General features: G+C 40.1%; 2 protein-coding genes across 2 annotated transcripts in view; one reads left to right on the top strand and one right to left on the bottom strand.

Annotated features, from left to right (window-relative positions):
- The window catches only part of rragcb (Ras-related GTP binding Cb), a 12,204-nt gene extending 5,659 nt beyond the window's left edge, over nucleotides 1-6,545 (bottom strand). The window contains exons 1-4 of the mRNA XM_062999905.1: nucleotides 6,279-6,545; nucleotides 4,567-4,770; nucleotides 2,101-2,300; nucleotides 584-698 (exon numbers count right to left, since the gene is read on the bottom strand). Of these exons, the coding sequence (XP_062855975.1) occupies nucleotides 584-698; nucleotides 2,101-2,300; nucleotides 4,567-4,770; nucleotides 6,279-6,473 (714 nt within the window). The 5' untranslated portion in view covers nucleotides 6,474-6,545. The remainder of the gene's footprint in view (nucleotides 1-583; nucleotides 699-2,100; nucleotides 2,301-4,566; nucleotides 4,771-6,278) is intronic.
- Nucleotides 6,546-12,856: 6,311 nt separating this feature from the next.
- The window catches only part of trappc9 (trafficking protein particle complex subunit 9), a 344,576-nt gene continuing 331,401 nt past the window's right edge, over nucleotides 12,857-26,031 (top strand). The window contains exons 1-4 of the mRNA XM_063018274.1: nucleotides 12,857-12,909; nucleotides 19,220-19,826; nucleotides 25,246-25,391; nucleotides 25,702-25,830. Of these exons, the coding sequence (XP_062874344.1) occupies nucleotides 19,237-19,826; nucleotides 25,246-25,391; nucleotides 25,702-25,830 (865 nt within the window). The 5' untranslated portion in view covers nucleotides 12,857-12,909; nucleotides 19,220-19,236. The remainder of the gene's footprint in view (nucleotides 12,910-19,219; nucleotides 19,827-25,245; nucleotides 25,392-25,701; nucleotides 25,831-26,031) is intronic.

Below are 26,031 nucleotides of genomic sequence, written 5' to 3'. Positions count from 1 at the left end.
GGACCTTCCTGCTGTGAGGCGACAGTGCTACCCACTGAGCCACCGTGCTGCCTGACAGACAGATAGATAGATAGACACAGATAGATAGACAGACAGATAGATAGACTCAAACACAGTCATGGATAATTTTGTATCTCCAGTTCACCTCACCCGCACGTTTTTGGACTGTGGGAGAAAACCCATACAGACATGGGGAGAACATGCAAACTCCACACAAAAAGGTCAGTATTCTTGATTAAATTCATAACCCCTGAATGCAGGAGTACCCATAGGTAAATTCCATAGTATCTATAGTTACATTCCACAGTATCCATGGGTAGATTCCATAGTATAGTTAAATTAAATAACATCTATAGGTAATTATAGATAGTATCTTTAAATAAACTCTGTAGTATCTTTAGGTAAATAAACTCTATAGTAAATTTAGGTGAGGTAATTCTATCACATCTATAGATTATTTCTACAGTAAATGAAGAGATCTGCTTTTGAATGTTTCTTCTCTTCAGACCTAATGAACCAATTACGTGCTTCTGAGAATGATGGATTTACTACATGAACATGGACAGGATGTAAACATACGCACCGATATGAAGATGTTGAGCAGGTTCTCCAGTGTGGGCAGATGAGGGATGAGTTTCTGTACCACCTTACTGAAGGCTTCAAATATAGAGTGATCGTAGATGCTGGTCAAGTAGAAGCTGAAATACAAACAAAATCAATTCTCCATTAAGCGGTTACATTCATTCCCAAAATAATAATAAAAAGCACAACGGTGGATAAATATAGAGCTGTACACACACTCACTGTGCACTTTATTAGGAACACCTATCCTAAACCTACATTCAGTGAGCATTTTATGAGCTACGTTACATTTTTAGCATTTAGCAGACGCCTTTATCAAAAGTGACTTACAATTGAGACTGTATACATTACAAGCAAGTGAGGGTTAAGGGCCTCGCTCAAGGGCCCAACAGTGGTTGATGTGGTTGCCATTTGAACCAGTGAACTTCCAGTTACTAGTCACTAGACCACTGAGCTACCACTGCCCTTACATCCCATATAGCTACACTTGCCATGTAGATGCAATGCATGGGTATACAATTACTGACAGTCCATCCGTTGCTCTGTACACTTGGCCACACTTCTTTACGCATGCATCCATCATTTGTATAAGACTCCAGCAAATCTCAGCTGGAACGTCCAACAGACACAAACGGTGCAGGGGGGTCGGATGAGGTTAGGGTGCCATCACAAATTGAGGTGGGGGACTCGACTCCCAGTGACTGAGTACACTACATGGACAAAAGTATTGGGACACCCGCTATAATTATTGAATTCATGTGTTTTAGCAACAATAATTACAAACAGGTGTAAGAAATTTGTTATATAGAAGAAATTCTATTCTTCCAGCTTTGCAGCAACAGTTTAGGGAAGGCCCTGCGCTCTATAAAGACATAAAGAAAAGCTCGATTTAAAGAAACTCCAGTGTCCTGCACTGAGCCCTGACTCTAGCCCCACTCAACAGCTCTGGAATGAACTGGAACATCAGTTGAGGCTTTCCTGACCAACATCAGCACCAAGCCATACCATTCCTCTTTTGACTGAATTGACACAGATGCTTTTCTTCATGTCTTTATAGAGCTCGCTTTGCACATGGGCATGAAAGGGCCTTCCCTAAACATCCCAATACTTTTGTCCATATAGTGTATTAACAGGTACTAGTTGTCGTTATCATATGTAGTTACTAAATTATAGAGTAGAAGTATTCTAGTATTCTAATAAATGCAAAATTCGTATAGATTCAAAATCATATAGTTTAATGCTAGTGTGTTTATGATTGTTGATCCCACTAGCTTGGGACACGTTTTAGCTCCATTAGCACATCAGGCAAAGGTTTTTTTTCATATTGATCATTTCTAAACAGCCACAAGCTGCAATTATTGGCGTCCAAGCACTGCTTTATGAATTAGGACCCTAATGTTAGACGTCCACCAGTGCTGGTTGGTTGTTTGACAATGATCAGTGATCTTTCTAACCGCAGACTGACTATAGATGATCACAGGGGGTACAAACAGCCAAAAAGACGAACCAACGACTAACCTGAGGTGCAGTTTGTCCGAGCTAGCGTCTGCCAGCTCATCGGTAGCCCTCTGGTGGATGTCCCTTTGCGTCTCGATCTTGTGGTCGTCCGACAGTCCGTCCACCTTGTGCACGAACACCTCGAAGTTGATCTTGGGGTTGACTCTGTAGGCGCGGGACACGGTGAGGTGCAGCCTCCCCAAAGCCTCCATGTAGTCGTCCTGTATGGACACAGTCAGAGGTTCATTTGTTGTGTAGCGTTGTTTAAAAGACGTCGCCTCGGCTTAATGAGCAAGACCTCGAGGATGAGGCACCACATGGGTGCAACGAAGAAAAGTAAAAACTATCAGCTACAGCAGAATGAGAACAATGTCAAAACTACCTCCCGATTATTGAGGTTAACGACAAGGTCTAAGCGACACCAACTGACCTTTATTTCTAAATTATTATTATTATTATTATTATTTGGTCCTAAACAAATCGCTGATTATTTTTCACAGTTTTAGTGTGTATGTGTATGTGATAGCATATGTTTCTTGTTTTCCAAGAAGCTGGACAGAAAATTTTGTTGAACATTTGTATACAATGACAATAAAGGTATTCATTCATCCATTCATAATTATGCTTGCTGTCTGACAAATTCCATAAACCCACACAGACATAGGAAGAACTGACCACTATACTTGTTTCCACTGTGTGATGGTCCATCCTAGATGCCTCCGAGCCCAGAGGGGTCAACGCCGCTTCTGGACATGGTTAACATAAGGCTTCTTTTTTTGCACAGTAAAGGTTTAAGTATCATTGGTGCAGTAACTCTGTATTGTAGAGCTTGATAAAGGTTTGCCAAAGTAATCCCTCACCCATGTGGTTATATCAGCTATTGTTGAGTGGTGGTTCTTGATGCCGTCTGAGGGATGGAAGATCACGAGCGTTCAGCTTAAGTTTGCACCCTTGGCTTTTACGCACTGAAATTCCTCCTGATTCCTTGAATCATTTAATGATATTATGCACTGTAGAGGGAGAAATATGCAAATCCCTTCCAATATTTCTTTGAGGTTCATTGTTTTTAAACATTTCAATAATAATTCACGCATTTGTTGACAAACTGGATCCTCTGATCATCTTTGCTCATCAAAGACTCTCAGCCTTTCCTGGATGCTGCTTTTGTACCAAACCATGATTACAATCACCTGTTGACATCACCTGTTTGGAATCACATCATTATTTAGTTTTTCCACCTCATTACTAGCCCTAAATTGACCCCGTCCCAACTTTTTTTTAGAATGTGTTGCAGGTCTGAAATAGAGGAATAAAGGTTTATTAATAAATGAAGTGAAGTTGAGCAGATAAAAGATGAAATATCTCAGGTTCATCCTGTCTGACATCAAATAAAAGTCAAAGTAAATGTAAGAAACTCTTACAGTTACTCTCAGTTTTTATTTTATTGGCATGTCCATAGTGTCCCAACTTTTTCTGATTTGGGGTTGTACATGTCATACATGTCATGTATTAAGTGTACTATCACCAAAACTAATTCCTCCTATGTGTAACATACCTGGCAACATAAAGTGATACTGAATGCTTTTTTGCATGGTAATGCAAAACTATTTCATCACCCTTCCTTAGGGGCAAGTGGGGGTAAATACTATATCCCACAGAACCAGTTGTTGCTGGGGAACTTTTGTACTTAGCAATACAGTAATTTAGCAGTAAAAGCAGTATTTAAAAAAAACTATTTTGAGCTTGTTTATCTTGTTTCAAGTGATTAAAATGATTAAATGTAACACACATACAAGCTGTAAGCACTTCATGAAAAGCAATGAAAAAGCACTTTTACTTCAGGCAGAATAAAATTCATTTTTGGATCTATCTGTATGATACAGATCCTCCCACGACTCACAATAATAACAACAATAATAATAATAATTCCGTGACTTTGTGGCACAGCAAATGGAGTGGATGCCACACACCACTAGGTCTGTGAGGAGTTAAGTATGTTCCTTCTGTATTTTCTAGTTACTGTGTAAGTGTGTATGAGTGTGTTATGCCCTGCGATGGACGAGTTCTGAATTGTGACCCTGAACAGGATAAAATATTCATACATGTTCAGCTTCAACAAACTATTATTACTTATTTACAGCACTGTACATGTTGCTTTACTATACAACTGCTAGCACTTCATCAAAAGCAACAGGAAAAGCATACTTCAGGCAGAAAAAAAAGCCAAGTCACACAGAAAGAATGAATAATTAGAGATTGCTAGAAAATCAGTTTTCACTGCTTCTAATTCGGGTGTTATTATCTTATTATCACCCCTAGGTGGGAGCAGCGTCTCGATGCAGCGAAAAAAGCTCATTTTACATCATTTGTAATCAATATTAATAAATCCTCCCTTCCCCGCCGGTCCGTGAAATTATATCTTATATGAAACCGATCCGTGGTGCAAAAAGATTGGGAAACGCTGATATAGATCCTTCCACCACTCACCTGAGCATCAATAACAAAGATGAGCGCTCCTGTCCCTCTGAAGATCATCTCATAATCAAAGGTGGGGTCAAAAAAGTCCACCTGACCCGGAAAATCCCAGATCTGGAAGTTAATGAAGGAGCTGCTGCTGATGTCGTCTTTACAGATCTTATTGGTGCTCTCCAGGAATAGTGTATCGTTGGGGGACATCTTGTGGAAGACCACCTGAGAGGATGAGAGAGTAACGGAGAGACAAACTGTCAAATATTTTCTTTCTCTCCAGTTTATTCAGGTTGCTATTAATGGTCGAGTACTCAACATTAATCAACAAGGTCACTAAACAAAGTTCAGATCCCAGTGTGAACCGCAGGTGTGGCTATCGACCTAGCCAGGGAGGGAGGGGGTTGAGCACCAACACAGTTATGTAGTGTGGCTCTCTGAATGAGGTACAGCTCTCTGTGAGACTCTGGCAGGTGAAAAGATGTGGTTGGTAACTGTACATGTGTCAGAGGTGTGTAACAGTCTCAGCTCCCAGACAAATTGCCAATGGGAGAAAAAATATAAAAATGCTGAAAAAAACATCATCTGTCCATGTTTAGTTTCTTTTAGTTTAGTTTCTTTTAAAGCTGATAATGATAATAATAATAACAAAAGTGATTATAATAAAATAAAACATGTAAAAAAAAATAATGTCAATAATGATAATATAAATATTGTGGCGATGGCAATAAAGATAATAGTAACAATAATAACAATAATAATAATAATAAGAAGAAGAACAACAATAATAGTGATAATTATAACAATAATAACAGTACTAATGATAAAATAATATTAATATAAATAATAGTGATAAAAAATATTACAACAATAATAATATTTATTATTATTGAAAATGTTAACGATGATAATATTAATATTAATAACAAAACAATATTTTAACTACAGCAATAACAACACCAGTAATGTTAATAATAATAATAAAATTATTATTTTTAAAAACAATAACAGTTATAATAGTAACAACAACAATAATAATGATAATATACAATTAATAATAATAAAAAGAACAATATTAATAATAGTGATGATAATAATAATACAATAATAATAATAATTATTAAAATGATATACATTATTAAAATAATGTTAATGATGATAATAATATTAATGATAAAAAAATAATAATATAATAATCACGACAGCAATAACAACACCAGCAATATTATTATTATTATTATTATTAATTATAATAATAATAATAGCAATTCTGTGACTTTGGGGTGCAGCAGATAGAGTGGGTGCCACACACCACTAGCTTTGTAAGGAATTTGGTATGTTCTTTCTGTATCTTCTAGTTACTGTGTAAGTGTGTATGGGTGTCTTATACTCTGCGATTATACACAGTCAGAAAATTAAAAAGCTATAATTTAATACAAATACGAATGTTGAATGGAGTTTGGTATGTTCTCTAAAATGATTTCTACCAGTCTTTCAAGTGTGTGAAGAAAGTAGATTGTAGGCTGTTGTATCTTGACCCTCGGTGTGAGAGTGTGTTGACCTGAGCTGGACTGGTGCATTGTTTATAGTGTAGTTCTGAGTAGTCCTGCCTTGCGCCCAGTGTTTTTGGGTGAGTACGAACCACTGCGACCCTGACCAGGGTTAACCGGTTGGTGTAAATGAGTGAATGATTGTGTTAGAGAAGAAGAAGAATGACAGTGATTGTTCCAGACCTTCTGTATGGAGGACTTTCCACTCCGCCTGAGTCCCATCAGTAAGATTTTGGGTTTGTCCTCTGAGTCTGAAATCTCCTCTTCATCCTCCTCCTCCTCCTCCTCCTCGTAATCATAGGCATCTTTACTGAACTCGTCTTTCATTAGGTGATCTTTAGTGAAGTTTGGAACGCTGTAGTTCCCACTCACGGACATGTTCAATCACTGACCGTGAGAACTCGACCTGCGCGGCTGACACTCAACACTGAACCGGGTCTGGATTCCTCACAGACCAGAACCGATTTAAACCCGATTTAAACCCGATTTAAAACGGGTAAAACTCGGGTCAAATCACGTGGCTCTTTACTGCTATTATTCACACATGCCGGATGTTGATACAGGACTGGTCACGTGACGTGTCTGGGTCTGCTGCTTTGATGTTTTGGGTATTTACCGCCACCCAGTGTCCTACAGTGCAATGACCGAGTGAACGTATCCATCAGATCCTTACAGCAGCCTGTACATTCATTCATTCATTCATTCATTTATTCATTCATTCATTCATTTATTCATTCATTTAACCATTCAATCATTCATTCATTCATTTATTCATTCATTCATTCATTTAATCATTCAATCATTCATTTATTCATTCATTCATTCATTCATTCAATCATTCATTCATTCATTTATTCATTCATTTAATTATTCATTCATTCATTCATTCATTTAACCATTCAATCATTCATTCATTCATTTATTCATTCATTCATTTATTCATTCATTCATTCATTTAACCATTCAATCATTCATTCATTTAACCATTCAATCATTCATTTATTCATTCAATCATTCATTCATTTAACCATTCATTCATTCATTCATTTATTCATTCAATCATTGATTTATTCATTCATTCATTCATTCATTTAACCATGCAATCATTCATTCATTCATTTATTCATTCATTCATTCATTCATTTAACCATTCAATCATTCATTCATTCATTTATTCATTCATTCATTCATTCAATCATTCATTCATTCATTTATTCATTCATTTAATTATTCATTCATTCATTCATTCATTTAACCATTCAATCATTCATTCATTCATTTATTCATTCATTCATTTATTCATTCATTCATTTAACCATTCAATCATTCATTCATTTAACCATTCAATCATTCATTTATTCATTCAATCATTCATTCATTTAACCATTCATTCATTCATTCATTTATTCATTCAATCATTGATTTATTCATTCATTCATTCATTCATTTAACCATTCAATCATTCATTCATTTATTCATTCATTCATTCATTTAAACATTCAATCATTCATTCATTCATTTATTCATTCATTCATTCATTTAACCATTCAATCATTCATTCATTCATTCATTCATTCATTTAATTATTTATTCATTCATTCATTTAACCATTCAATCATTCATTCATTCATTTATTCATTCATTCATTCATTCATTTATTCATTCATTTATTCATTCATTCATTCAATCATTCATTCATTCATTCATTTATTCATTCATTTAATCATTCATTCATTCATTCATTCATTCATTCATTCATTCATTTAATCATTCATTCATTTATTCATTCATTTATTCATTCATTCATTCATTTAATCATTCATTCATTTATTCATTCATTTATTCATTCATTTATTCATTCATTTATTCATTCATTCATTCATTCATTTAATCATTCATTCATTTAATCATTCATTCATTCATTCAATCACTAATTCATTCATTTAATCACTAATTCATTAATTCATTCATTTAACCATTCAATCATTCATTCATTCATTCAATCCCTAATTCATTAATTCAATCAATCAATCAATCAATCATTCATTCATTTAACCATTCAATCATTCATTTTTTCATTCATTCATTTATCCATTCATTAATTTATTCAGTAATTTATTCATTTAATCACTCATTTATTCATTCATTCATTTATCAATTTAATCAATCATTCATTCAATCATTAATTCATTCATTCATTCATTCATTTGTCTTTAGCAGAAGTGTTATCTTGAATTGTTCCTGAATCCTGAATATCCTGAATGAATGGTGTTGAGCTCCTGTTACGGAACGAATGTATGAATGAAAGTATAAATGAATGAATTAATTAATGCATGGATACATGTATCAATGTGTGTATGAGTGAATAAATATATGTGTGAGTGTATAAATACATAGATACATGAATGACGAAATGAGAGAATAGAGAATGAATAAATGAAAGAATACATGAATGAATGAATAAATAAAAGAATACATGAATGAATGAATAAATGAATGAATACATGAATGCATAAATGAATGAATACATGAAAGAATACATGAATGAATGAATAAATAAAAGAATACATGAATGAATGAATAAATGAATGAATACATAAATGCATAAATGAATGAATAAATGAAAGAATACATGAAGGAATGAATAAATGAATGAATGAATGCATAAATGAATAAATATTTGTATGGATGAATAAATGCATGAATGAATAAATGAATAAATGAATATATACATGAATGAATACATAAATAATAATAATAATAATAATACATTTTATTTATATAGCGCTTTTCAAGATACTCAAAGACGCTTTACATAAGACAAATAATCAAAACAAATACGTACATACACCATACAAATCATAGTACAAAATCAAAATAGTACATCAACATCAAGAATAATTAAGATAAAAACAAAGAGAGCAGCATAAGACAGTTCATTAAAAATTAGCTAAATTATGAGAGAGAACAACAAATATAGAACAATTTCTTAAAATTAGACAGAAACAGGACAGATTTACATGCAATCAGGAAACTGAAAACTTTACAAGTTTTAGGATCTAGGACTTCACATTTCTGTCGTGATCTAAGTATAAAAACTATTAAAAAGAATAGCAAAAATAAAAGCATTTATTTTGTGTTGTTACAAGTTAAATGCCACTCTGAATAGATGAGTTTTGAGAAGTGACTTGAATTTGGACAGGTCAGGACAATCTCGTAGGTGTTTGGGGAGAGCATTCCATAAAGATGGAGCAGCTATGGAAAAGGCCCTGTCACCCCAGGTCCGGTGCTTGGTCCTAGAGGGTATGGACAGTAGGTTAGCCTCAGAAGAGCGAAGGCTACGGGAGGGAATGTGCTGATGGAGCAGGTCGGTGAGGTAGGATGGGGCCTGATTATGGAGAGCTTTGTGAGTGAATAGAAGAATTTTGAATTGAATGCGTTGAGCAACGGGAAGCCAATGAAGTTTTTGTAGAACAGGTGTAATATGATCACGGGAGCGAGTATGAGTAAGGAGGCGAGCAGCTGAATTCTGGATATACTGAAGTTTTTTTAGGATTTTGTTAGATGTACCATAAAGGATGCTATTGCAATAATCAATTCTGGATGTAATAAAAGCATGAATCAAGGTTTCGGCGGCAGAAAAGGAGAGTGATGGACGTAGACGTGCTATGTTTTTTAGATGAAAGAAAGCAGTTTTGGTGATGTGATTTACATGGCGGTCAAAAGAGAGGTTGCTATCAAAAATTACACCAAGATTTCGGATGTTAGAAGACGGAGACAAAGTGTCATTATCAATGGTAATTTGAAAATTTTTTGTGGTTTTTGCCAGGGTTGTAGGACCTACGATGATCATATCTGATTTTTCACAGTTTAATTTGAGGAAATTAGCTTTCATCCACAATTTCATTTCAGTGATGCAATTTGTCAGAGTGGAGTGAAGTTCAGTATTAATGGATTTGGAGGAGATGTAAAGCTGAATATCATCAGCATAGCAGTGGAAATGTAAACCATGCCGACGTATGATGTCACCAAGGGGGAGCATATAAAGAATAAACAAAAGGGGACCTAACACTGAGCCTTGGGGAACGCCTTGGGACAGTGGAGCAATGGCAGAACTACAATTGTTGATATTAACAAACTGTTGTCTGTTTATGAGATATGACCTTAACCACAAAAGGGCAGTACCAGTGATGTTGACAGAGGATTCAAGGCGGGACAGAAGAATGGAGTGATTAATGGTGTCAAAAGCTGCAGTAAGATCAAGGAGGACGAGAATATTAATTTGTCCAGAGTCTGAGGAAAGAAGAAGGTCATTTGTGACTTTGAGGAGGGCTGACTCAGTGCTGTGCTGGGGGCGGAAACCAGACTGAAATGATTCAAATAGATTATTGGAATTTAGGTGATCTTTGAGCTGTGAGGCAACAACACGTTCCAGTATTTTCGACAGAAATGGAAGATTGGAAATGGGCCGAAAGTTACTCATAATGTTAGAGTCAAGTCCAGGTTTTTTAAGTATGGGAGTAACAGCAGCCAATTTGAGTGATTGAGGGACTGAGCCAGAACTAAGAGAGGAATTGATTATCTCTGTGATAAGTGATGAGATAACTGGAAAACAACCCTTAACAAGTTTTGATGGAGCAGGATCCAAAACACAAGTGGAGCTTCGCATCCCTGTTAAGATCTCAGATAGGTCCAAAAGAGACACAGGTGAGAACTGAGACAGAGGCTGGGTAATAAATTGAGATGAGATAGGCGGAGAAACAGAGATGACAGGGGAAACTGTCAGAAAATTGTGGATATTCTCAACTTTTGTTTGAAAAAATGAGAGGTAAGAGTTACACTTGTCAACTGTAAAGGAATTGGTAGTATTGTCAACTGGTTTGAGAAGTTTATTTATTGTGGAAAAGAGAGTCTTAGGATTTGTTGATCCAGCATGTATGAGTTCGGAATAGTAAGTGGATCGGGCTGCCGTAAGAGCGTCTTTGTAATGTTGAAGATAATCAGAATAAATCTGATAATGTACTGTTAGACCGGTTTTCTTATAAAGTCTTTCAAGCTGGCGTTTACGGGATTTCATTTGGTGAAGCTCAATTGTGTACCATGGTGCGGAATGACTAAATGAAACAAATTTGGTTCTCAAAGGAGCCAGCTCATCAAGACATGAGGCGAGTATGTCATTATAGTAATCGACAAGGTCAGATGAATTACTAGACAGTACAGGACAGACAGACATCTTTTTAACAAGAGAATCTGAGAAAGCAGAGGGAGAGATATATTGAAGATTCCTGAAGGATATTTTACGTTTAGCTCTAGTGATGGGCCTAGTGACCTCAATGTCCATGATGATTGTCAAATGATCAGAGACAGTAAGGTCATGGCTGGACGGCTGATGAACTAGGACACCAGTAGAGCAGACAAGGTCAAGAGTATGACCTTTTTTATGAGTTGGAAAATGTATATGTTGTGTGAAATTAAAACACTGTAACAATTCCAAAAATTCCCTGGCAAATTTACAGTTGTTGTCATCAATATGGATGTTAAAATCACCCATAAGCAGTACAGAGGATGAGAGGGCACTAAGCTGGGTTAAAAAATCTGAAAAATCAGAGAGAAAGGAAGCGTTTGGCTTTGGCGGACGATAAACTACAGCAGTGACCAGAGGAGTAGGCCCTGACAACTTGAAAGCCAGGTGTTCAAAAGAAAGAGCAGCAGGAAAAGACAAAGTGGTTATTTTAATATCATCCCTATAGACTGCAGCAACACCACCACCTCGCCCTTCCATACGAGGTTCATCAATATACGAGTATCCCATTGGCGTGGTCTGATTTAACGTAAAATAATCCAAGGGTTTATGCCAAGTTTCAGTGAGACAGAAAAAGTCTAGTTCACTGTCAGATATAAATTCACTGAGTACAGTACTTTTTGTGTTGAGTGAACGAACATTAAGCAATGCCATTTTCAAGTGGTATTGTTGTGTAGTTGGCTGTGAGGAACGAGGAAGAGAACGGAGATTTGCTAAGTCCACTCCGCGTTTCCCATCCCACTCCGTGGACAGCGTTGTCATGGAGACTACACCGCTACTGGTGTGCAAGGCAGCAGAACCAAATTTGTTTCATTTAGTCATTCCGCACCATGGTACACAATTGAGCTTCACCAAATGAAATCCCGTAAACGCCAGCTTGAAAGACTTTATAAGAAAACCGGTCTAACAGTACATTATCAGATTTATTCTGATTATCTTCAACATTACAAAGACGCTCTTACGGCAGCCCGATCCACTTACTATTCCGAACTCATACATGCTGGATCAACAAATCCTAAGACTCTCTTTTCCACAATAAATAAACTTCTCAAACCAGTTGACAATACTACCAATTCCTTTACAGTTGACAAGTGTAACTCTTACCTCTCATTTTTTCAAACAAAAGTTGAGAATATCCACAATTTTCTGACAGTTTCCCCTGTCATCTCTGTTTCTCCGCCTATCTCACCTCAATTTATTACCCAGCCTCTGTCTCAGTTCTCACCTGTGTCTCATTTGGACCTATCTGAGATCTTAACAGGGATGCGAAGCTCCACTTGTGTTTTGTAATGAATGAATAAATAAATATACGAATGAATAATTATTTGTATGAATGAATAAATAAATAAATGAATGAATGAATGAATGAATGAATAAATGAATAAATGAATGATACAGTAAGTGCACGCGCTGAGCACCGTGACGCTAGGTGGCAGTAACCATAGTAACAAGCTGAGCTCACTAATCCACTGAAGTAAAGTGGAGACTGTTTAGGAAGGGAAGCTGCTTCGTGTAAGTGAAATCTTCCTCTAATTGCAGCATAATTTAATTTATTTATTATAAAAATAAGATCTGACTCATATTTGAAGTCTATTTTAATTGAGTTGACAGCGTTTATTTTGTGGTTGAAATACAAACCGATCATTCTGGCGGCTTCAACATTTGCTCTGTCTAAACGGCGTCCTATAGAACGTGGAGTGCACTAGGTGTAGGGTGCAGTGATTGATATTGGAGTATGTTTTCAAGTGTCCCTAAGGAGGGAGTAGGTAGGCGTTTGGAATACAGCCTCAGTAACCTGTCAGTTTGTCTACCTGTATTATTTGTAATGTCGCTGTTGTTATTGTTGTTTTTGAATCACTGTAAAAAGAAGAAATTTGATTAAAAATGAGGAACTGATTTAAAATGTTCATTAAAGACGTAAACACGTTAAACATTTATTTTTACAGTTAGCACGACGCTTAGTTAGCTTTACCAGTTTGCTAATTTTCTGTAAGGTGGCTAGCTACAATTTAGCTGTAAATATTAAAGCATGTTTTTGTTATTTAATATACTTCCAGTGCATTTATCCACTTCGTTTTTTTAAGTATGTGTTTACAAGCGGGAATAAAGAAAAGCTCTAGGCGCTATATTAACAGTCTATACATTTTCAAGTTCAAGTTGTTAATGCTAAAAACTCCCTTTGTGTGATTAGCACCTGGTTTCATTGTGAACGATGTTGCTTTTTGTTTTGGAAATATAAGTAAATAGTGTATTAATCATGGTGAATGCGAAGGAAGGAGCTTCAGGAAGTTCTCAGGGACAAAATTATTAATCAACATCTAAATGGAACAAGCTCCAGTCACAGCAACACCTTAAACATCCCTGTTAGTACAGTCGGAATTGAACCACAAATCATAACCAAACTGGTGCACTCTGCAAGATTTCAAAACGTTATTTTAGACCAATGATAGGGAAGAAAGAGAACATTTGCAGGGTGACCTGAATGCAGCGGAAACAACAGTTACACAGAAACCCTTGGGTGGCTTTCACAAAACTTCTTTCTGCTGGCTGTGTCACTGAGCTGGTGCGGCACGGTGGCTCGGTGGGTAGCACTGTCGCCTCACAGCAAGAAGGTCCTGGGTTCGATCCCTAGGTGGGGCGGTCCGGGTCCTTTCTGTGTGGAGTCTGCATGTCTGTGTGGGTTTTCTCCGGGTGCTCCGGTTTCCTCCCACAGTCCAAAGACGTGCAAGTGAGGTGAATTGGAGACACTAAATTATCCAGGACTGTGTTTGATGTAACCTTGTGAACTGATGAACCTTGTGTGTAATGGGTAACGACCGTTCCTGTCATGAATGTAACCGAAGTGTAAAACATGACGTTAAAATCCTAATAAACAAACAAAACAAACGTGGTGAAGGAGCTTCAGGGACAAAAGTATTAATCAGCATTTAAATGGAACAAGCTCCAGTCACAGTAAACACCTTAAACATCCCTATCATAACCAAACTGGTGCACTTTGCAATATTTCAAAACATTGTTTCACATTAATGATAGGGAAGGAAGAGAAAATTAGCAGGTTAAACTGAAAGCAGCAGAAACAACAGTTACACATAAAGCCTTAGGTGACTTTAAGTCTATCACATGATATGTGGCAAAACCTCTTTCTGCTGGCTGTGCCACTGAGCCACGGGCGGCACGGTAGCACTGTCGCCTCACAGCGAGAAGGTCCTGGGTTCGATCCCCAGGTGGGGCGGTCCGGGTCCTTTCTGTGTGGAGTTTGCATGTTCTCCCCGTGTCCGTGTGGGTTTCCTCCGGGTGCTCCGGTTTCCTCCCACAGTCCAAAGACGTGCAAGTGAGGTGAATTGAAGACCTTGAAGTGTAAAACATGACGTTAAAATCCTAATAAACAAACAAAACAAACATGGTGAAGGAGCTTCAGGGACAAAATTATGAATCAGCATTTAAATGGAACAAGCTCCAGTCACAGTAAACACCTTAAACATCCCTGTCATAACCAAACTGGTGCACTTTGCAAGATTTCAAAACATTGTTTCACATTAATGATAGGGAAGGATGAGAAAATTTGCAGTGTGAGTGACCCGAAAGCAGCGGAAACAACAGTTACACAGAAACCTTTGGGTACCTTTAAGCCTTTCTGCCTTAAGCCTAACTGCCTGACTGTGTGGTACTCCAGCTGCACAGCCTCAGGGAGGAAGGACCTGCGTCCTGTGGTCAGAGCGGCAGAACGCATCATCGGGTCTAAACTCCCCAACCTGGACAATGTCTATGCCAGTCGCCTAAAAAAAACAAAGCGGACAGCATTAGCAAAGATGCAACACACCCTGGGAACTATCTGTTTTCCGTGTTTCCATCTGGGAGGATCCACGCACACACGAACAGACTGAGAAACAGCTTCTTCCCAAGAGCTGTGGCCTCCATCACTCCTCCCCATCCCTCATAGACTGTCATACTGAACACTGCGTATTTTGCACATCCACACAAAACCCATCATTTATTTTATTTCATTAATCTTTAAAATCCATACCTTCTTCTTCTTCTTCTTCTTGTTCCTCAGGCTTTGTCCCGTTTTTCGGTTACGGGGTCGGCATTTCCCGCTTCTTCTCGTTAGGGGTCGCCGGCGGGATCTGGCACAGTTTTTACGCCGGATGCCCTTCCTGACACGACCCTCCCTATTCATCCGGGCTTGGGACCGGCACTACAATGCACTGGTCTGTGCATCTAGCGGCCGGGTACCTATAGGACAATTCAGTGTTTCCGATTAGCCTGGTGGCATGTCTTTGGACTGTGGGAGGAAACCGGAGCACCCGGAGGAAACCCACGGGGAGAACATGCAATCTCCGCACAGAAAGGACCCGGACCGCCCCACCTGGGGATCGAACCCAGGACCTTCTAGCTGTGAGGCGACGGTGCTACCCACTAAGCCACCGTGCCGCCCTCTTTAAAATCCATACCACATTGTACTAATGAATCCCTTGTAAATATCCAGATGTTTATGTAAATACTTTTTCTTCTTTCGTTTTTCATCTTTTTCTTGGAGAGTGTCAAACTAAATTTCGTTGTACGCAAGTATAATGACAATAAAGGTTCTTCTTCTCTTCTTCCTTCACATGAAATGTGGCAAAACCTCTTTCTGCTGGCTGTATCACTGAGCAACAAGCTTGAAAACAATCCATAATAATGTGTGACAGTACTGACCGCTTATTCACATGCAGTTTTCTATATGAAATATATTTTAGCTCTGCGGTGGTGTCATTTGGAGACGGAAAAGGATGAAACTTTATTGTTTCATTAATCTACGCGTGAATTAAGAGTTCAAGGTTCAAGAGAGGCTTTATTGTCATTTCAGCTCTATACAAGTACAGTCGAATCCGGTTAATCGGACCACATCGGGACGCGATCGTTTTGGTCCTAATAACCGGCTGGTCCGATTACACCAACACGCCCTATGTTACAAGACGGGACGTGCTATAATTTATGTAACATATTAAATGTTTATTAAACCTTTATTGTGCGATATACTGTACACGTATAGCGAACGTACAAACAAGAACTGCTGTTGCTTACGAACTTTGTTCATCGAAAAATAAATTTGCAAACAAGTTTTTCGAAACGATCTACAACACAATGTATAGGTACTCAGCATGCGAAGCATAATAAAAAAAAAAGTTCTTACTAAATTCCAGTCAACGTTTGAAGAACTTATCCAGTGTGATCTGACGCGTTCTCTTGACGGACTGCACTTGAACAAAATCACCACAAACATCTAACGCAGCAATGGGACTGCCTTCATTTCCCTCCTGCATGAAATAGCGGCGCAAAGTTTCAATGCATTTCCTAGCATCCTGCGTTGTCGCTTGCACCAACTCATTAGGGGCATCATCATCACTTTCCGAGATAAACTTTGACTTTCTTGAAGCAAAATGGTGGTGGAATGATAGCTTTCTCGTGTAGACTTTAATCGTGATTGACGGGAGGGAATTCCTCGCACGTGTTGCCGGACACTCTTGTTTACGCTCGACTTCATTTCGCCGAAAAGCGGAGATGCAGATGGATCCAATAACCACGCTGCTGGCTACTGGGTGCTTCGTTGTGGGAAAGAAAGTGGTGGGCGTGTTCACCTCCCGCTGGTTTTGCTCTTGTCAACACAACTTTTCGGATTTCCTGACCTTTGATAAAAGCATAAATTCTCCCGGGGAGCCCAGGAATCCTCCCATATCTCGCGGACCCGCTTTGCATCCGCTCCAAGTGGCGACTTGTGGCTTCTTTTTCTTATTCGCTCTCACGTTCTTTGGTCCGATTAAACGGAATTTTGGTCCAAATAAGCGAATAACATTACACGTACATAATAGGATTTGTTTCGGTACTTTAGGATTCGGTCCGAATAAGCGGCTGGTCCGATTAACCGGTGGTCCAATTAACCGGATTCGACTGTACATATTGAAACGAAACAACGTTCCTGCAGGACCAGGGTGCAACACAGAACAAACAGTGCAAGACAATACAATATACACAGTGCAGATAAAACACAGCATAACAAATACAAAAATACATTTCTAATCCAAAATGTAATTAAAGGAGACGAGACTGGAGACAAGTGTAGTGATGGCCAGTACATGGTACTCAGTAAATGATAAGTTAGATAAAAAACAACATATTCTGATGTACAGTTAGCAGCATAGGGTTTTAAAGCAGCAGAGATATAAATAATATATAAGATAACATATATACGGTGTGCGAGGCTCAAGGTAGCAGCAGTGCCTCACTCCATAGTAAACAATAGCACAGCCAGCACAACAGCTGTTTGTTTGTTTGTTCATTAGGATTTAATATCGTTTGGTCATTGTTTATTTAATATTTAAGTATTGTACAGTTACCCTTAGCTCGCCCCTAAACTAATAAAATGATGTCTGTTGTAGAAAAGTGGACGACTCTATATGTCTCCGCTTTCAGTTTGGTTTAGCAACTGACCTGAAGTAACTGACCTGTATGTAATCTGCACAGCGCTCCATAACGCTTTTAGTGGCGAACGATATTATATGATTTGCTGCCTACTGAAGCCTACAGCTGTTGGGCAGTTGTAGCCTAGTGGTTAAGGTACTGGACTAGTAATCAGAAGGTCACTGGTTCAAGCTTCACCACACCCTTAACCCTCAATTGCTTAGAGAATATGCTGTCACAGTGCTGTAAGTCGCTTTGGATAGAAGCGTCCGCTAAATGCCGAAAATTTTAATGTGTTAACTGTGCTACGGTATTGGTGGTACATGAAATCCATACCGTACGAGGAATCGAAGACGATATACCGACCGTACCGTCATACAGCCCAGCCCTAGATTGTAAAATCTGTTAGAGGGTCCCTTATAATCTTGGGGAACTGGAGACAGTTTGCCAAAACAAATAGGTCAGTTGAACTTTTCTCCCCTATCAGTTTTGGTTTTTGAAATCCTATTTCCGCTCAGTGTGAATACGAATATGACAAATGTTCTACGACAGATCAACTAATGAGATATCACAAGTGCCTTTATTATTTGTTCCCTGGTATCATGAATTCAGCTTCACTGACGTCCGCCCTCAACTTGAGTTTGTGATCAAAACAAGGTCTCACCAGACCTTACCATGATCTTTTGACTGACTAGACACAAATTCCCACAGACACTCTCACAATTAAATGAAAGGATTCCCAAACATTGCGTTTGTTATAGCCACAAAGTGAGATAACTAAGATAACTGTCAATTGATGCCCATGAATTTTGAATAGGATGTCCGACATGCTCATGGTCAGGTGTCCACATACTTCTGGCTATATAGTATACACATGTTTGGTGAATAGACACGCTGCAACCAGAGCTGGATTCTGAGTACATCGTATCGAATCCAGCTCTGCTTCACCGGTTCGAGGCTGAGTGGCTGTATGAGCAACGATTGGCCGGTTGCTCAGTTGGGGGGCGGGACAAAGAACCGGATGTGGGTCTCTCTGTCAGGATGCGATTACGACCTCTGCCGGCTGATTAGAGGCGCCTGCACAGGAGATGAGGAAGAGTGCCCTTAGGGTGTGTCTCTCCGCATGCGACGCTAGGTGGCGCCAAACTCATCAATGTGCGGGTGGCAAAAATGCATCCGGCTGCTGCCCATGTTTCGCAGGGGATATGGGTTAGCTTCGATCTCCTCGATCGGGGCGGGGTTCGGCATAGACAGAGAGGAAGCACGATGCAAATTGAAGAATTGGATGCGCTAAAGGGGGAGAAAAAGGGAAAGAAAAAAAAAAAGATATATATGTTAAATCAGCCAGCACTAAACACGTTTCCTCTCTGCTCATGTCTCACAGAACCTCTCTATGCCATCATGAGCATGCCAGACTACCTGCAGTGTGCTGAGGACCACCAGACGGTGCTGGTTCTGGTGCAGCCGCTGGGCGCCATCCCCGAGGACGACTTCTTCCGCGTCTACAAGCGCGTGGCCAGCGTGTGCCAGGTCAGCGTGGGCGAATCGCAGCGCTCGCTCTCCGTGCGCTACCGGCACCACTACCCCCCCGAGAACGGAGAGTGGGGCGAGTTCCAGGCGCACCGCAAGGTCGTGGGGCTGGTGGCCGTGGCCTGGTGCCCGGCGGCGGGCAGCGAGTGGGCGCTTGCGGACGAGCGTTTCCGCGCCATGAAGGAGCGGCTGGGGCCGGCGCTGTACGACTCGCGGCTGCTGGCCTTCGGGCTGAGCGGACCCGCCACGGCCGAGCTCCAGAGGCCCGACGTGGCCGTGTTTCCCGGCTACGAGAGCTGTCCGGATCTGGAGAAGACGGTGGAGGACTTCATTCAGTCCATCTTCATCGTGCTGGAGTCCAAGAGGCTGGACCGGGCCACGGATAAATCCGGGGATAAGATCCAGCTCATGTGTGTGCCGTTTGAGAAAAAGGATTTCGTCGGGTTGGACACTGACGGCAGGTGAGTTTCTGCAGCTGTTGCTTTTCTGTGACTGAAGGATTGTATGGTACGTACATTCCACACTTACCATACAGATGAACTTTGTGGGTATACAATTACTGCATGTGAATGTATCCCGTTTGTTGCACTGTACATGTATCTTAACCTTGTACCTTGTTTATCAAGGGCCTCCATAGGACCCCCACTGACCAGATGAAGTTTGAGTGGATCATTATCAGTACTGCACTGATAATGACACGGTGTGTTGTTCTCCACTGACCATATAGAAGCACTTTGTAGTTCTACAATTACTGACTGTAGTCCATGCTGTTCTTCAATGGTCAGAACGCCCACAGGACCCCCACAGATCATTCTCAGCACTGCAGTGACAATGTTGTGCTGGTATGAGTGGATCAGACACAGCAGCGCTGCTGGAGTTTTTAAACACCGCGTCCACTCACTGTCCACTCTGTTAGACACTCCGACCTAGTCGGTCCACCTTGTAGATGTAAAGTCAGAGACGATCGCTCATCTATTGCTGCTGTTTGAGTCGGTCATCTTCTAGACCTTCGTCAGTGGTCACAGGACGCTGTTGGCTGGATATATTTTTGGTTGGTGGACTATTCTCAGTCCAGCAGTGACAGTGAGCATTGCTGTGTCTTATGCACACATACCAGCACAACACGCATTAACACACCTAAATAATAAATATTTAAATAATACCTGCTCTGTAGTGGTCCTGTGTGGGTCCTGACCATTGAAGAACATCATGAAAGGGGGCTAACAAAAGCTTCTATGGGCTTCTAATCTTGTACGGAAAACTCTAAACTCTTGACGTGAAGCTCTCTTGAACCTCGGACAGTGTGGTCTATAATTTAACATCTGACCATCTGGACACATTACTTCTAAGCACTGACCACTGAATCCAGAACCCTGTGGCTTCTTATAGCTGGTCCACACAGAGCTTTATCTTACGCAGGGTTATGCTAATCTCCACTCTAGTCTCCCAACCGCTCAGTGACTGATGGCAGTATTGTTGCAATTGTACACAGTCGATGAAACCCACTTGACAACCCTCCCTCAGGCACAGCCAGTTGTGCTTATTTATGCACCGCCTGGGATTTGAACTCCAGAGCCGAAGATCTCAGCACTGCTGGGCGAGAGCCACCCGAGCGCCCACTTTTATGTTTGCTTTGAAAAATGGGCGTCCCATGTTCTCATCTAGTACCAGCCATGGGGGGGCTTCAAAATTTCTTCCTTCAGCTTTAAATGGTGTTTTATTCATGTGCAATTTTACCACCATTATACCGGTGTGTTTTTCTGATTGATCTTCCATAGGGATGTAACGATACACTCTACACACGATACGATGCGATTCACGATACTGGGTTCACGATACGATTTTTTCCCGACAAATTATGACAAAGTTTCGAAAATAAAATCCTGTATCTGAGGTAGGTACAAACTATACAAAACAATTTTTAATTAAGCCCAATTTGGCTGAAAATCCCCGAATTTGGCAACCAGGTGTATAGCGCCAGTGACGTCAACCAGGCGAGGTGAATAGCGCCAGCGCCCTCTGCTGGTTAAAGTGAATATTGATTCGTTATACATGTCAAATCGATTTGAATGGTGGAATTTTTAACTTAGTTAAGTTATTAACTGTATTGTGGTGAATCGTTACATCCCTAATCTTCCAGATGTTTACACTCCCGTCCATTCTATTTGTGTTGTTTGGATAACAATGTTTTCTTCATGTTCATGTTCATGTTCGCTTTGATTTATTTATTTTTCCTTCTTTCTTTTTTCTCATACTGTCTCGTGAGTGTATTGTTTGGCACGAAAAGGTGAGCCGATGGTTCAGTCGATGTGTAGCCCGTCCCTGATCTACCCAGCGTCATCCGTCCCGCCTCAGGAATGAGTTGCAATACCGGCTGATTTATTATGATAACACAGTGTCTTGCATTGGCACCATCTCCTTCAAAGAAACAATCCAAAGATCACTGCAACATTTGCTAGAAATTTAACACCAATGCAGCGAAGCATGGTGGTGGTAGCATCCTGACATGGAGATGAGGTTTATTAGGAAACCCAGTCAGGGTCGAAGGCGCATTTATGGAACCCAATACAAGGAAATGAAAAGCCCAGACCTCAGTCTGATTAGGAATCAGTGACAGGACTTCACCAGTGTTCTCAAATCAATCTGACAGAGCTTGAGCAAGAAGAATGGGCACAAATATCAGGATCCAGATGTGCAGACCTGATTGAGACAAGTCCCAGAAGATTTGTGAATGCAGCAGTTGGCGGTTCCAAAGAGTTTTGAATCTGTAGTTAATACTTATGCAACCGACCGATGCCTGATTGTATTTGTTTATTGTTTATTTAACCTTTGTGCTACGATTAACCCCCCCAAAATATTACATTGTGTAAAAGTTTCAATATGGAACATATTTAAAAGGGTGAATGCTTGTGCAAGGCACTGTACATTCCCTAAATGATCGTAGGGAATGGATATTTAACCCCACTAGTCCGCTAATAGTATTTCACCTACATTTTGATGTACCTTTTCCCATTTCCCTTTATTTATTCCTCATATTCAAACCTTTTCTGCTCCTTTGTCAGGTCAGTGTAGATATCAGGATGTACTAATGGTTGTTTTTGTCCTTGATCTGGTCTGGTCATTTTCCTGTATCTGTATTTTTTTCAGTTGATCGAATGTTTTATTGTTATTGTTTTACTGCTAGAATTTGATCATCATCACATTATTACTTCACCAGCGAGCCTTTCAGATAAAAACGGGCCAATCAGATTCAACTAAACCTTCTACATGAAATTAGAAGAACTGTTTTTGCATTTCATCACTTTTCTACCAAACTAGTTGTTTCCTTAATTTCTTTTGAGGTTATAATTATATCTGTCTGTCTGTCTGTCTGTCTGTCTACCTACACTGATCAGTCATAACATTAAAACCACCTCCTTGTTTCTACACTCACTGTCCATTATATCAGCTCCACTTACCATATAGAAGCACTTTGTAGTTCTACAATTACTGACTGTAGTCCATCTGTTTCTCTACATACTTGCCTGCTTTCACCCTGTTCTTCAATGGTCAGGACTAGGGCTGGGTATCGCCACTAATTTCCTGGATCGATTCGTTTCCGATTCACAAGGTCTCGATTTCGATTCAACACATTTAGGCATATTTGAGTTACATTAACAGGTTTTGTTTAAATATGTACAGATGTTCAGAGAACGAATGTGATAATTGTACAAAGAACACTCATTATTACAAATATTTGTGTATTTTGTTTACATAAATAATTAATCCAAAACAGAAAACAGTAACATTTATTTTTTATTATAATTTTATATGTCTGACACGCTACAACATTGTAAATGTAATGTAAACATACACCTGGCTGTTGAACAGCTTATGCCAAGTTTACACTACACGACACTCTGATTAACATTTACATTTTCAGCATTTAGCAGACGCTTTTATCCAAAGCGACTTACACAATGAGCAACTGAGGGTTAAGGGCCTTGCTCAGGGACCCAACAGTGGCAACTTGGTGGTGGCGGGGCTTGAACCGGCAACCTTCTGTTTACTAGTCCAGTACCTTAACCACTGAGCTATGTAATGTTCACACTACACGACTGATCGGCGATGGGGGGTTTTACACTACACCATCTATCACCAGGGGGAATCACAGGCGAGCTTCTCTGGTCTCCAAAACTACGTTTTGTCACGAAAACACACGTGAGAAGTGATGAAAGGTTTAATGATACCACGTCCAAACATGCACATCAACAAGTAGCGAGAGATGAAAGTTTGTGCGCTGATGAAATAAATGAATCTGAGTGGATTTGGCAACACGAGCAGCATGGATCGTTCTGTAGTGAGTTGGAGGTTAATAAATATTTTGTTTTGTAGAGAACGATCAGGTCAGTAATACTTTAAAACTCGTGTGTGCTGATGTATTCTGATAGGAACTATATTGCGCCCCTGAACCACCTGTTTACAACCTCCCCCCTGTGTTTCCACTCGCTGTTTCTCACATTGATTGAGAGCCGAGTTTTGATCGCAGAGCGAACACCGAGTTCCTCCCGGATCCAGCACCGACCCGTCGCCGAGCGAAAATCAGTGCAAAAAGTTGTGTAGTGATCATAACCTGAGCTTCTGCCATGCTGAACTGATGTGCAGGTCAGATCTCGTTGCATGAAAAAACACTGGCTGGTCACGCGAAATTAAAGGGGGTAACAATAGTAATAGATTTCCATGTGCACCGTAAAAAGGGGCGTATTTAAAAGATCGATCTCGCGTTTATATGAATCGATATCGGATCGTTCAAATAAAGATCGATTCGAATCGAAAAATCGATTTTATAAACCCACCCCTAATCAGGACCCCCACAGGACCACCACAGAGCAGGTATTATTTAGGTGGTGGTTGGATCATTCTCAGCACTGCAGTGACACTGACATGGTGGTGGTGTGTTAGTGTGTGTTGTGCTGGTATGAGTGGATCAGACACAGCAGCTCTGCTGGAGTTTTTAACTACTGTGTCCACTCACTGTCCACTCTATTAGAAACTCCTACCTAGTCGGTCCACCTTGTAGACATAAAGTCGGAGACGATCGCTCGAGTCGGTCATCTTCTAGACCTTCATCAGTGGTCACAGGACGCTGCCCACGGGGCGCTGTTGGCTGGATATATTTTTGGTTGGTGGACTATTCTCAGTCCAGCAGTGACAGTGAGGTGTTTAAAAACTCCAGCAGCGCTGCTGTGTCTGATCCACTCATACCAGCACAACACACACTAACACACCACCACCATGTCAGTGTCACTGCAGTGCTGAGAATGATCCACCACCTAAATAATACCTGCTCTGTGCCATTGAAGAACAGCATGAAAGGGGGCTAACAAAGCATGCAGACAAACAGATGGACTACAGTCAGTGATTGTAGAACTCCAAAGTGCTTCTATATGGTAAGTGGAGCTGATAAAATGGACAGTGAGTGTAGAAACAAGGAGGTGGTTTATATTTGTCTGTCTGTTTATCTGTCTATTTTTCTTTCTTTCTTTTCAAGTCCTTGATCGTAGCTTCTGTGTCACGTTTCATCCACATTCTGACTAAAGAGAACCGTGGCTATCACAACTAAAAATGCCTTTAGTTGCTGTTCTACTTTTGTCAGATAAATAATGATTAAAGACAGATAAGAAATAACAGATTCTTCTTTTAAATGTCCCAACTTTTTTGGAAAGGGGCTTTGTAAGTGCATGCAAATGAGAAGGAGATTATTATGTAGTAAAGACGGTTTACTCTAACAGTACACAGAAATAATCTGGAAGATTCATCACTCTGTATCTCACTCTATAGTCCTGTTCTCGACCAAAAGAACTCTTGGTCCTTACTGATTCCCCTCCTGTTCTCCCACAGGCACTATAAGAAGCGCTGCCAGGGCCGCATGAGGAAGCACGTGGGGGACCTGTGTTTGCAGGCAGGCATGATACAGGACGCCCTGGTCCACTACCACATGGCCGTCGAGCTGCTCCGCGCCGTCAACGACTTCCTCTGGCTGGGGGGTAAGAGTCAACATGCACATCACACACTTATTAAAAATGAAATACTCTCTTTATTGATTGTGCTACATTTCAGCTTGTGTTTCGGAGAGGGTGGCTGATAGTTTCACTTTTTATCAACCAGTATGGGGGCGGTACAAGCGGAAGTCTCGAAGGATAGCAACAGGGGAACTGGCAATGATTAAATTGGGTGAAATACCGGATGGCAGGGCCTCATCTTCATTCAGATCGTTCAACTTGAGTCCAAGAACGTCCGAATGAATGCAGCCGTAATCTGTCTGAGCAATCATCATCTTCTCTTTCTCATCTTCAGCTGCACTAGAGGGTCTCTGCTCTGCCTCAGTGATAATCCATTACCCAGGAGGCACTGCGGGAAAGGGCGGTGCACGCAAACCCGTCATCTCCACAGCGACAGACGCTGCTGGGAAGAGGCATCGACCAGGTCAGTTCATCATTACTTATGAAGTCCGGCACTGCAACCAGTACAATGAATCTGATTGGACGGGTTCCTCTCAATTTAGTCGTATCCACTTCTCCCAGTTGTGACTTCCAGTATTGAACAGTATTGCTTACGTAGAGTCACTCACTGCTATTCGTGAATCAACAGCCCCTCATGCAGAGGCCGCAATTGCAGCCTGTTTGA

The sequence above is a fragment of the Trichomycterus rosablanca genome, chromosome 1, assembly GCF_030014385.1.
Source record: "Trichomycterus rosablanca isolate fTriRos1 chromosome 1, fTriRos1.hap1, whole genome shotgun sequence".
NCBI classification, from domain to species: Eukaryota; Metazoa; Chordata; class Actinopteri; order Siluriformes; family Trichomycteridae; genus Trichomycterus; species Trichomycterus rosablanca.
The sequence above is the reverse complement of the archived record's forward strand: the minus strand, read 5'-3'. Positions and strand labels throughout refer to the sequence as shown.